General features: G+C 41.3%; 1 protein-coding gene across 8 annotated transcripts in view; it reads left to right on the plus strand.

Moving 5' to 3' along the window:
• AMBRA1 (autophagy and beclin 1 regulator 1) overlaps positions 1 to 13,651 on the plus strand; it is a 173,764-nt gene that overhangs the window by 135,210 nt on the left and 24,903 nt on the right. For all 8 annotated transcript variants that reach the window (XM_079103398.1, XM_079103397.1, XM_079103401.1 and 5 more), the window contains 2 exons: positions 4,598 to 4,786; positions 6,222 to 6,376. In XM_079103398.1, coding sequence (XP_078959524.1) covers positions 4,598 to 4,786; positions 6,222 to 6,376 — 344 coding nt within the window. The remainder of the gene's footprint in view (positions 1 to 4,597; positions 4,787 to 6,221; positions 6,377 to 13,651) is intronic.

The raw sequence follows: 13,651 nt of genomic DNA on the forward strand, positions 1-13,651 counted from the left end.
TCACAAGTTCAAAGCCAGCCTCAGCAACTTGGGGAGACCCTGAGGAACTCAGTGAGACCTGTGTCAAAATAAAAAGCAGGGCTGGGGATATGGCTCAGTTGGTAGAGTGCCTGACTCGCAAGCACAAGGCCCTGAGTTCAATCCCCAGCACTGCAAAAAATAAAAAAATAAAAATAAAAAATAAAAAAATCTGGGGATGTGGCTTAGTGGTTAAGCACCCTGGGTTCAATTCCCAGTACCAGGGTTTTTTTTTAAGAGTTTGATCCTTGAGAAAATCCTGAATTCTAGGAGTTCAGGACACATATATGTTATAATGGCCAATGTCCTTTTCATGGTATTATTCTCTAGAATGAAGTTACTTTTACCTGAGGTTTGTATCATTCACACTTTTTTTTTTTTCTCAAAGTTGCCTACTTCCTACCTTTAGAACAACCTGGACCTGGGAACTGAGATCCTGAATTTTACGCATAGGTTCAGCAGCCACCAAGTTGCTGGTCATCTGACATAATCTGAATTGCATTTCACCCTTTTCTGGAGTTAGGCTAAAGATTCTTACCATGTGTTTCTCTCACTTAACATTAGAGGTTTTATGAATCTGCAAAGAGTTCAGAAGTTTATGAATAGGGCCTTATGCATAGATAATTTTGAAACTGCTTTCACAAAAAAAAATAGAACATTAAATTCAACTTTTTTTTTTTTTTTTTTTTTGGTAGAGAGGTTTGAACACTGGGGTGCTTTTCTCCAGTACTTTTTATTTTGAGAAATAAAAAATAAGTTGCTGAGGCCAGCCTTGAACTTGTGGTTCTTCTGCCTCAGCCCTCTGAGTCTCTGGAATTACAGGCATGTGCCATAAGCTCAATGTAATTTTTAAGAGTAAATTTTTTGTATGTATGTGTGTATATATGCATATGTGCACGCATATACCAAGGATTGAGCCATGGCCCTGGCTCTTTTTAGTTTTTATTTTGAGACAGGGTCTTACTAAGTTGCTGAAGCTGGCTTTGAACTTGCAGTCCTTCTGCCTCAGCTTCCCTAGTTGCTAGGGTTACAGATGTGCACCACTGTGCCTGGCAAGAATAAACATTTATTAGGTGCATGATTTGGTCACTAGGGTTCCTGGCAGAATAGACCTTAAGCAATCCAGTGCATAAGTAATGTGGGGCAGATACCACAAGGGATGTAGTGATGGGTGCCTTCAGGGATGCTTAGTGTCATCTGGAACTCTGATCTCTACCGAAATCAGAGGGGTTCAGAGATAACCAAGAGGAAAATTTCCTGCTGATTTCAACCCCCTTGGATTTTCCAAATCAGTACATAATGCATTTGCAAAGGCACTTCAACTGCTAGTCACCCCCATGGCTTCATTTGGACAGCCATCAACAGGCTACCCATTGATCTTGGTACAAGGTATTTGTTTATAATTTATGGAGCTGATAGGAAGGTAGAGCCATCTGCTCCTCAAGGCATCAGTATTTTCTACCCCCTCCATTCCCCACTAGGGTTTTTTCACTTGGAAATCATTTCTAATTGTGAGAAGATTGCATTGCAGAGTCTGGAACATGGCTTCCTGCTATCTCCTACACCCTTCTTTCTCCCTCTGGAACTGCCCCCTGAAACTCTTCAGCAGTTTTGATTTGAGAAATGTTTTCTTTCCTAGCCTTTATTTCATTCTTAGCTACCTAACTGTCTCCTCATCCTTTCCACTTCATGGAAGTGAAAGCCATTTGCTGAGTTCTCAAGTGTGGTCCCAGACCAGCAACATCAGGGAAACCTGGGAATTTGTTGGAAATGCAAATTCTCAGGCCCTGCTCCAGCAGTCAGTATTTTGATATTGCCTTCAAGTGACTGTGATGCCTGCTCCACTTTATGAACCACCATGGGCAAGTAAGGCATGGAGCACAAAAAGATTTTCATTGACATGTGAACTACTTCACATTTTCCTGCCAGCATATATTATTGATGAATCTAAAAAGGATGAGTCGTCCTTTATCATTAGTATATTACTTTCTTGTGGCCCAAGAAAACAAATAATAGAGATTCAAGAAGTCTCTCCTTGTATAAATTAACACATCAAAATTTCAGCTTTATGAGAGGAAGCTGCACAAGTGGTGAAGCAGTGACCATTCACCTTTGTAACTGACCATTTCCATTTCCACGTGGGAAATTAATAGACAACAAGCAGTGAGTGTAAGTTGCTAATTGAAGCTTTGAAATGAAAATGAAGCTGTAAATACACAGTGATGCTTGCTATAATGCAGCTACCAAATCACTTTGTGCCTATCATAGCCCCTTCATTATTGCAGAAGTACAGCTGTGGATCACTAGCTGCAAAATTCATGAAACCGAATATGCCACTAGAGAATCTGTTATAATTTTCAGCATTCTCTCTTATTTGTCATTTGCATGTCTCTCAGCTTACCACAGTAACCTGGAACATACTTGAAATTGGGTAGTATTGGAAGAGGGGACAAAATTTAGAAGATGACCATCAACTTGGAATCATCACAATAGAAACACAAACCAGTGCCTGGAATTGAGGCTGACAAAATGCTTTTGTCCATCTGCCCAATTTTTAGGATTTTCAAGCCAAACTTTCCAGAAGAAGGAAAACCTTACATATACTTTCCTCCCACCCTATCATCCCAATAAACAGTTAGATGCTTTTTTTTTATATTGGTGGAGAATTTTGAGGGTCATTATAGGCTTCTGTTTGACCAAAATACATGTTAATACCCAGTGAGCTTGATCTATGTAAGAGCAAAAAATATCCAGTGAACATTATCTACATTAAGGGTAGATAAAACTGTAGCTGCAAAACCATCTTAGAGTCCACAGAGGCCCCCTCCTTCCCTGCTTATTTTCATGTCCTGATTAATATTTTCGATTACTTTTCTCTCTCCCCTGCCTTTAGTGGTAGAGTCTAAATTATTAATCTCTTCTTATCTTTTTGAGGGTTGCATCAGCCTCAAGATTAGAAAACCAAAATGAACTCACTCTTGAAGCTTCCCACAATTCTTTTGATTCTGTGTCCCCAACTGGCATCCTGTGTTGGTACAGAGAAGGAGAAGAAGCTTGTCATGTTTTTGGCAAAAGGCTTGGGACCCTGTGTCAGGAGCAGACGGTCCCAGTGCTAACTAGATAAGTCTAGCCATACAGGCTAGAGCAGATGGTGGGTTGGGAGTTGAGCAATAGAGGCCTACTGGTGATAGCATGAGTATTTGGATGTCATTATTTTATTAGTTAGCAAACAGAACGGTCCCTCCTCGGTTTTATGTGTAATGGTGCTGTAGGTGTCAGCCCCCAAGAGTTGGCACAACAGCCTAATCAATGTGTTCTCATGTATTTTTTGATTTACTGTCATCTCTGTAGCTTCATAAGCAACACAGGGAAAGAGGAACAAATGCAGAGTTTTGTAGATTATTCTGAGTCTCTGATCCCATGAGCCCTGGAAAATCAACTCTTTGTTTTGTTTTCCTTGGGCTGATTTCCTAGGGAAACTTGCTCTTGACTTCCCAGTCTTGTCTGTTTGCTTACTGGAGTAGATTACCTAAAACCTGGTGAGGGAGCTAAGCTTGGCTCTTTTTTTTTTTTTTTTTTTTTAACCATAATGCCTCTGATGCCTCTGACAATTGGTATCTCCGTCAAATAGGAGACAGAGTAAAAAGTCACTTTACGTGCAGTAGATCTAAGTGGGACAAAGCCCAGAGGAGCTTTGAGTGTGTTATTCTGTTCTGCCTGTACCCATGGTATACATCTCATATCAAGGGTAAGACACTATGTCCTGGCAGGAAATCACACGTAGGACTTACAGAGGGGTTCAGATACAAACCAATACCAGGCATGCAGTTGCAGTTCCCATGCTGGCTAACATCTCAATAGTCCTGTCATATGGAGTGGATTCTCACAAACATACATGTCCACAGCCCCCATCCTGCTCTCTTAGCAGGCTGAGCCTACTGTCTGGCCAGTGCTATGCTTTAATCTGAGTAACTGCTAAGTGTGGACTAGTTCGGCCTATGTATATTGGTTCATGATATGGAGAAAATAGCGTAATGAGAAACAAAAAGAGCCCCAGCCATCCAGACAGGACTGGGCTTTGTTTCTCTTTATCCCCTCTTTGTGGAGTTAAGGATTAGTATTAGCAAAGAGAAAAGATTCAAATTTGTGAGACCACTTCCCTCTCTGAGATCACACAGCAGGTAGTAAGTTTCCCACCCTGGAAAGCTATACCTGCTTCTGCTTTTTCTTGGAGTCATTGGGTTTATGTTTTCATGCATCTTGGTTTTGATCTTCTGGACAGTAACAGTTTGGGAAAGCTCTCTGCTAAAATTTTTAGTAAGTTTTTCCTTACTTGATCTCTCAAGTGATGTTTCCTAAGTGTGAACTAAAACAACTCAGTAGGTAACTGTGATGTGAACATCCGGAAGTATCTACTGAAGTGTTAGGAAAGACATCTTTACTGCCTCTCATGTATCCTGTTCCCTGACATTTCAGTTTGAATAGGTTCAGGCCCTAAGGAAGGCCCCAAATTTTCTTGGTCTCAGAATTTTTCACAGCATAAACTCAGTTTCTTTTCCTCTTTCTTTCTCTGATGCAGCTTCCGTGAATGTGCTGGTGCAGAACTGCAAGATCTACAATGATGCCAGCTGTGACATTTCTGCAGATGGCCAGCTCCTGGCAGCTTTCATCCCTAGCAGCCAGAGGGGCTTTCCTGATGAAGGCATCCTGGCAGTATACTCCCTGGCCCCCCATAACCTGGGTGAAATGCTCTACACCAAGCGATTTGGTAAGGGATAGGAAGCCCAACCTAATGACAGAGGGACGCTGGTGCCATGGCATGGGCATTCCTAGGTGAGGCATGGCTTGGGTGAGAGTAATGGTCACACACTGCCCCTGCCTTCACTGGAGCACAAGCCAGAGAAAGCTTGCATTGCAGGAGCTTTGGCTAGTAGCGTTGCAGAAGAATATCAGAATAAGTAGTCCTGTCTGCTGCAGCAGCATCACAACTGTGCTCCTGTTACGATGCTGGGAGCAGGGAAGGAGCGTTTTGGTCATGGTATGGAGAACTGAGCACACATACATATTGCAAGGCAGTTTGGCATTAAAAGCCCTGCAAAGGCAGGCATGGTGGTGCACGCCTGTAAGCCCAGCAGCTCTGCAGGCTGAGTCAGGAGGAACTCAAATTCAAAGCCAGCCTCAGCAATTTAGCAAGGTCCTAAAACAACTCAGTGAGATACTGTCTGTAAAGAAAATATAGAAAAGGGCTGAGGATGTGGCTCAGTGGATAAGCACCCCTGGGTTCAATCCCTGGTACCAAAAAAAAAAAAGCCCTCCCCCCTGCAAGTATGTGTGCTCTTTGATCCAAAAATCCTACTTCTAAGGAATTAAAGTCCTATGCAAAGATTTACATACAAGGATGTTGACAGCAATATTTTTTATCATACAGAAAAATGTCCGATTATTGCTTTAAGGGATTTTTTTAAAGAGTGGCTTAAATAAATGATGATGTAATAATAGGATAGAATACAGTTAGCCTTATAAATGCTCTCAGAGGCCAGGCACAGTGACACATGTAATCATAAGGCTGAGGCAGGAGGATTACAAGTTCTAGGCCAGCCTCAGCAATTTAGCAAGGCCCTAAGCAACTTAGTGAGACCCTTTCTCAAAATAAAAAGGGCTGGGGATGTGACTCAGTGATTAAATGCTCCTTCGTTAAATCCACAGTAACAAAAAGAAAAGAAAAAAGTCTCAGGCTGAATCAGGAGGATCACAAGTTCAAGGCTAGCTTCAGCAACTTAGTGAAATCCTGTCTCAAATTAAATGGCTGGGGATGTGGCTCAGTTGTAAAGTATCCCTGGGTTTAATCCCCAATACTGAGGCAAACAAAAAAGTGCTCTCAGAAGAATATTAAGAATATTTAATGATAATGAAACATTCATAATGTATTAAGTGAAAAAAAGTAGATTTCAAAACTATTTATAGAATGATACCAGTTTTTTAATGTAGTTACATGGTAACCATGGTTAGCATTTATTAAGAACTTTCTGTGTGTCAGACACTGTACTTAATACAAGTATGTCTTCTCATTTTATATTTACTACAATCCTATGAGATAACCCCAGGGTGAGCAAACCATTATGACGATTGGAGAAAAGACTAGGAGTGTGTTTTCTTGGAATGGCAAGAACTCTGGGATATGTCTCTGTTCTGTTGTCCCTCAGGTCCCAATGCCATTTCGGTGAGTCTGTCCCCAATGGGCCGGTATGTAATGGTGGGCTTGGCTTCCCGAAGAATCCTGCTGCACCCCTCCACAGAGCACATGGTGGCTCAGGTCTTCAGGCTGCAGCAGGCCCACGGTGGTGAGACCTCCATGAGGGTGAGTGCCATTGCATTGTATACAGCTTTCTTGGGCTTGGGAGGATAGTGAAGGATAAATGGTGTGATCTCCCAGCTGAAAGCAGAGCTGTCATGGTCATAAAGAGCAAAGGGCCCCAGTCCAGTCCATCCAGAACCAGCAGGCCTCACTTCGGGGAGCTCTAGACTATTGAGAGACATGGGTTTTCTCACACCCTAAATAATGAGCTAGGTCCCCCAGAGGCCTGAGAGTATCTTCAGAGAAAGAATAAATTTAAAAACGTTCTTACCTCCACTTGAAACTTTTTAAGTACAGAGGTCCATAAAGGACTCAATGAAATATTTGTGCTTTTAAAAAAAATTTTTTTTTGAGAAAGCACACTATAAAATGTGACCATATACCCCGAAATCATAATTGTGATGGAGGATAAAGACTGTAGTCAGCCTCTGTCTTTAATTGTCCCTTGCATTTCACCAGTGGAGAAAAGGCCCTGCTTAGGGCCCTCTCTTATCTAAAGTATACCTGTCTTGTATTTCCATAAAAGCTTTTTGGGCATTGTGTGGTTAGTGGCCTTTGCACTCAGCCAAACTAATGTGCCTGAATGAGCTTCCTATATCCCATGGGGGCTCATTTGGCCAGGGTTTTGTGAAGGGGAGTCAAGCATTTGAACAGTTCTCTAATTAGATAGTATTTAAGCTCTGCTGCAGTCTTAAGAACTTGTGAATTAATTCCCTCAGTACTTTTTGTCATCTGTGTCTTTTGTAGTTTGATGCAGTTGTTGGTATATTTTTTGTATTTTTCAGTCGTGTGCTGTGTATGTTTAATCTGCCCAATTTGGTGTAGCGTAAGCTCCTTAAGGGCATATCCCCCAGGGTCCCTCACTTAGTGCTCTGCATGTAGGTGCTTGTTGAATGCCTGGAATGGGAAGGTTTTGTTTTGCTTTTTTAAGAAAATTCTAGAGATGGTGGTAGCCTGATGTGGTCCTTGATTCTCTAGCCTCTTCTACCTCTCTCCTTTTAGATATATTCTAGCTGATTATGCAAACTGCTTTTCAGGCTCCTTGAATTTGATAAGGCATTTTCTTGCCAGAGCACCTTAACCTTGAATGTCCTTGTCTCAGGTATCTACAACTGCCTGTGAGCTCTTCCCCTTCTCTGGCATCTTCCTTTTTAGAACTGATCACCTCCTCCATGTGCGACCACTGTACCTATACATAGTCTTAGGTTAATACTCATCACGTCAAACTGCCCTTACCAGTTTCATTTTGATCTCCAATCTTAGATTTATCTCAAGATCAGAGACATGTCTATTTTCTCTTTCTGAAGTACCTAATAGAGAACCTGACATTTAGTAGCAACTGAATGAATGAAAGAGAATCTCAAGAAAATCATCCTCATTAATATTTCTAGATGGTAACTAGTAAAACTACAAGTAGCACCCATCCCTGCAAGCCTCTGAAAGGGGCAGAAACAAGGCAGTCACTGCATTTTTTTTTTTTTTTTTTGGTGCTGGGGATTGAACGCAGGGCCTTGTGCATTCAAGGCAGGCACTCTACCGACTGAGCTATATCCCCAGCCCCTAGTCACTGCTCTTGACATCATATGATGGGAAAGTTCTGATTCCTCAATTCCATATGACTCTGAAAATACTTGGTGTCGGGTGAAGGAGAGATGATCATGGAAGTTTGTGAAACTTTTTTTCTTCTCTGGGTATTGGGGGATGGAAGTTTTGTTTTAGCTAATTAATCTTTGGCTTATCGTAAGCAGTCTTGGAGAGTAAAAGAGCCTGATATCTGCCCTTCACCACCCAGAATCCTAGCCCTGACAGCTGCTATTCTACCCCTTCCTGCCCAATTGTGAAAAAGTTGTCTACGGATTTGATTTCAGTAATGCCAATAGACATCCCCAGCCTCTCCTGAAAGCCAGGCCTCTTGCCCAACTCCTGGGCACAGCCTTCCAATCCTCCATCCTAGCAAGGTTTCTCTTTTTCATAAGGAGCCAAAAACATCTGGCTAAGGGGACCAGCTACAAAGTAGAAGCCAGGATGGTGGGTTCTTTTGTCATATATTGGCTGGCACTGAGGAAGTGCTGTTGGAGAACTCTGCTGAGGAGAGGTGGTAAACCACTTAGTCCATTGGTGTCCTGCTGAGGGGCTCATGGCCACCAGCCAGCTGTATGCCTCATGAAAAGAGCTATTTCTGAGACCTCCCAGAGAGAATATTTAATTCTCAGGAGGGACCATTTGCCACTAGGCAAGGGAGCTGAAGTAGCTGAAAAAAAAGTTTCTGTTTGAGAAATGTTCCTCTCATCTGAGAGACAGGATCAAGGCATCTCACGAAGCTTTTGCCCCACCTGGTGTCTACCAAGTCTGACTAAACCTTTGTCACAGGAAGACTTATAGTTTTCCAGGTCTTAGTTGTCCTCATGCCCAAGGGCACCAAAGCACCAACAAGATGTCCCTGAATTTACACTTTGATGGACAGGAAGACAATAGCTTGTGTGTGTATTTGTGCTGTAACACTGGTTAAGGCACCAGTGAACTTTTGTCTAGAACAGAGAGAGGGTTTAATGGAATGCAGATTATCTCCTTCTGCACAGCTAAGGGTTGGTGGTGTCTGCATCCCTATTGTCAACTCTGGCCTTGAGGGAGTAGTTGTGTGGGTAAGGGACTTCTCTTCCCAGCATTCCCTCCTCTTTGGTGTTACCTCTTAGAAGTCACTGTGGTAATGTTCAGAGAGGTGAACTTGTGGGCCAACATTCATTCCCAGGAGAACATCCTCCAGGGTATTGATTTATTTTAATTTTCACTAAGTGACATCTCTCCCTAAGAGAATATCTCTTACACAATCCATGTGAAACTCTTCCAAAATGAATTAGTAATTGCAGTTAACCTTGGTGCACTTAATTCTAAGCATTTCTTCAGACTTCTGGATCAGTGCTTCTCAAACTGGGGTCCTTGTTAAAATACAGATTCACCTCAGAACTAAAGTGAAAATAAGAATGTGAGCAGTATGTGTATTTTTAAAACAAGTTTCTTAGATAATTCTGGTACACATTTGAGAGCTATTCTTCTTAATATCTTCTTTCCTTCATTTTAGGTTTTTGCCCTCAGCCTTACAGCAAGGTGGAAATACTGCGTCAGGGTCTCAGGGATAGTTAGCTTGGGATTTTGTGCATCTGATGCTTTGATCCTTTGCTGATTTTTTGCAGGCATAGTAGTGTTTGTGTTCTCTTTCCTACCAGACTCAGCTTTTGGGTTGTCTGTGCCTCATGTCCCATCTTTTCCCAGATGTGCTTTCCAGGTTTCTCCCTCAACTGTCTATATGTGTAGGAGTCCTTTCTTTCCCATGTATTGACATTTTAATTTTTGTCCTTATTTCTACAATTTAGGATCCTTTTGGTCTTCCCCTTCTCTTTACTGAAACCAGCCTTAGTGCTCACTCTCTTAATTTTGGCAAATCAGGAAAAATCAATCCAGCATTTATTTTCTCACTTCCCTCCCTCTGTCCTTTGGAGATCCCTCCAGTCTAGATATGCTGTTTTCTATGACTCAGAGTCTTCTGTTTGACTCCTTTCACTTGAGCCAGTGAGGGCTTTTTGTTAATTTCTGTTTTGTTTTCAAGTTAGGCTTTAGAGACTGCTGATCTGAAGTTTTGCTGAATTCTCAAAACACTAAACTGCCTGTGTTCCTCTCGGCTTTCATTTTCTAATTGGAACAGGCACAATATTGTAACAGAAAACTGCAATTAATTTTCTAAAATAGTGACAACTTGCACATTATAATAACTTTGGTTGTAACCAAGTAAAAGCATAATAAAAATACAAAATTACAAATGAAGCCTGAAATAGTTATATACCCGACTGTTCTAGTTTGTATTGCAGGAAGTACTGTGTCATGGGGCAAAAGTCAGCAACTGGGATAGGATCAGGTGGGTAGTGTTAGCACATTTTGAGCTAGGAAGCAAGAATAAGGGTTAGTGCTTTCATCACAGGAATCAACAGGTAGGTATTCTTTGTTCCAGATAGATGGCCTCCCCTCCCCAACAGGTGGGGATTGTGGGCATAAAAATGGTTTATTAAGAAGTGGAAAAGGAGGGGCTGGGTTGTGGCTTAATGGTAGAGCATTTGCCTAGTACATGTGAGGCACTGGGTATAATCCTCAGCACCACATAATAAATAAAGTTTTCATTAAAAAAACTCACACAGTTTAAAAAAAAAAAAAAGAATTGGAAAAGAATCCTCATTATATAAACCCTGCAGATCCTAGAGGCACTAGGAACTCAACTCATGGCCTCTGGTTTACTTTTCTCTTTGGCCATTTTGTGGCTAAAGTGATGAACAAGGACACTGTCATTTGACTTTGTTGGGAGAAGAAGCTGTAGGACAAAAAGCAGTCTAGCTCCCCTTTCTTCGTGGAACAGCATTGTGTTCTTAAAGGGAAAGCCTCAAATACATAAGGGTCAATTTTATTGAGAACTTTGTGGCTACATGATAAAAATTTATTCAAGGGCTGAGTAATACCCATGCAGATTGATACCCATCCCCTTCCCCTTCCTCTCTCCTCCTCCCTTGTTGGCCTTAAGAGTTCTGCTTTTCAGTGGTAGACTGTCATCTGATTTACTTCTCTGGGTCCAACTCACAGATCTTTCCGATATTTCTGGACAATTAAGAAATGAATGGGTGTCTCCTGCTCTGAGCTGCTTATGGTAGCGTTTCATTGATGGTACCTAGAGGAGCATAAGGACTAGTGCTGTGAGGCCTTTTCCCAGTTCTGGTTAACATTCTTACCTGCCCACAGTTGACTTTACTCATACTCTAAACTGGAAGCCCATATCTGTTTGCTTCCATGCAGGAATGCAGATCTCTTTTGGCCTAAAGTTTTTTTTTTCTGGTTTTTTTTTTTTTTTTTGCAGTGCTGGGGATGGAACCCAGGGCCTTGTGCTTGCAAGGCAAGCACTCTACTGACTGAGCTATCTCCCCAGCCCTGGCCTAAAGTTTGAGCAGTAATATCTTCATCTCTGCATTTCCTTCTTTATCTGAAGGAATATTCCTTTCTTTCTTTTTTTTTTTAATGCAAGTTTAAAAAAAATTTTTTTTAAGGTACCAAGGATTAAACGCATAGATGCTTTACCACTAAACTATATCCCTAGCCCTTTTTTATTTTTTAAATTTGAGACAGGGTCTTGCTAGGTTGCTGAGACTGGCCTTGAACTTGCAATCTTCCTGCCTCAGCTTCCCGAAGATGCTGGGATTATAGGCATGTACCACCATACCTGGCAGACCTGACCTCTTTTATTTGTGTGTGTGTGTGTGTGTGTGTGTTTTAATTGTGGAGGGACACAATACATTTATTTTATTTATTTTGATGTGGTGCTGAGGATCAAACCCAGTGTCTCACACATAGTAGGCAAGTGTTCTACCACTGAGCCACAAGCCCAGCCCCCAGACCTGACTTCTTGAAGGATTATTCTTGAGTCCCTTTTCCTAGTGTTCAATTCACTCCTATCCTTGGATGGGATATCCTATCAGATACCTATTAATGTATATTTTAGTGTTACCCTAGCCATAAACATGCATTGGCTTGCTTTTAATTTTACTGTTTCACAGCCATCTTCACATAGCCTGGTTATGCTAACTATTAAAGATTCATTAAAATAAACCATAGAAAAGCGTTGGCATCCAGAGTGCTCATCGGTCCTGGGGCAGGATGGGTGCCTGGTGCCATCAGCCCTGACCATCATTTATATAACTTCACATATGTCAATTCTTCTGACCTGTCCTGCCTTTATTCTTCAGTATCTAATCTTCACTATGACTCCTTTCCTCCCTGCCCTTGAATTTAGCCTGTGATATAATCCTAATCATTCCTAGATTTTTAAGTTAATTTTCAAAAGTGACCCAGAACTCTAGTTGAATCCAGGGTAGTCAGAAATCTGAGGGAACTGAGCTGCCTCTTCAAATTGTCTGGCCTTGAGAGAGGCAAATACCAAAAATAAAGATGTTTTATTTTTGTATCCTATAAGGGTACTATTTCTTCAAGGGGAGATTGGGATAAAAGAGAGACAGTTTTGTTATCAGAAATGATTTATTCCTTCCTAAGATTCTGTCCTCGTTAATTTTCTTAAAGCTGCCTGTCAGTTGATTAAAAGCTGCTTCCGTTGCAATTATCTTAAAGTTGACTTCTGAGATGTGGTACAAAGCATCTATCCTCAAAAAGTTCCTTTCTTCAGAACATTGTAGGGAAGTGGGGAAGAGAATGGGAGAAGTCAGAGGTGTCTGGGATGCGATTTGTCAGAGATGGGAGGGGGTAAGATACAAAATTAAAAATAACATTCCAACTGCAGTCAAAGCCACTAGTTTAGGCAGATTTTTCCATGACAGATTCATACAACTCTGACAATTTCTTTTTCCCATGTCCTCCTAATAGAGTAGTCTATACTGCATTTATTCTTTTTACTCTAGAAAATCTTATTTCATCTGTACCATGGATGTTAAATCAATACTCTTGAGTTCTGAAATAAAAGCATTTGTTTATTGAGCCATTACAGATGGTAGCCAGAAAAATAAGCAGGTCCTGGGATAAGTTTCTGCCATGTCCAGCAACTAGACTAGATAGCAATTTGAAAAATGTCCACACGACCTAGAGCTGAGTATAAGCTGGGCACACTGACACATTCCTGTAATCCCTGACTCCGGAGGCTGAGGCAGAAGGATTGCCAAGTTCAAGGCCCACTTGGGCAACTTAATGAGACTCTGTCTCAAAATGAAAAATAAAAAGGGCTCAGGATGTAGTTCAGTGGTAGAGTACCCCTGGTTTCCATCACCAGTATTGCACAAAAGGAAGGGAGGTAGGGAGAGAGGGAGGAAGGAAAGGTAGAAGAAATCTTTGTCATTAGAATCTCTTTGAGGAACAGATGAACATGACAAAGCTTATAGGTCTCAATAAATCATAGGAGGTTGGCTAGAAATTACTTGAAGGCAGTAGATTGTCAATAACAAAGTTCAAAGAATTAAGAAAAGGAGCTGTTTGCTCTACATTTCTGTTGGGATGGTTTGGGTTTTACAAGTATGATCTAAGCAGATTTGTTCCTGTTTCAACTGAATGAAAGGGAAGAATTAGGTGACTTGGTATTATGATTCTTATTTTCAAATAGCCACTTTAAAAGCTGGACCAAACTGGAGTGTAGTTCATTGGTAGAGTGCTTGCTTAGCATGTATGAGGCCCTGGGTTCTATCCCCAGCAACACCAAAAACAAGCAAAAATAAAACAAAATAAAAAATTGGACCAACATTCTGT

This window comes from Sciurus vulgaris (assembly GCF_902686455.1).
Source record: "Sciurus vulgaris genome assembly, chromosome: 11".
Lineage (NCBI taxonomy): Eukaryota > Metazoa > Chordata > Mammalia > Rodentia > Sciuridae > Sciurus > Sciurus vulgaris.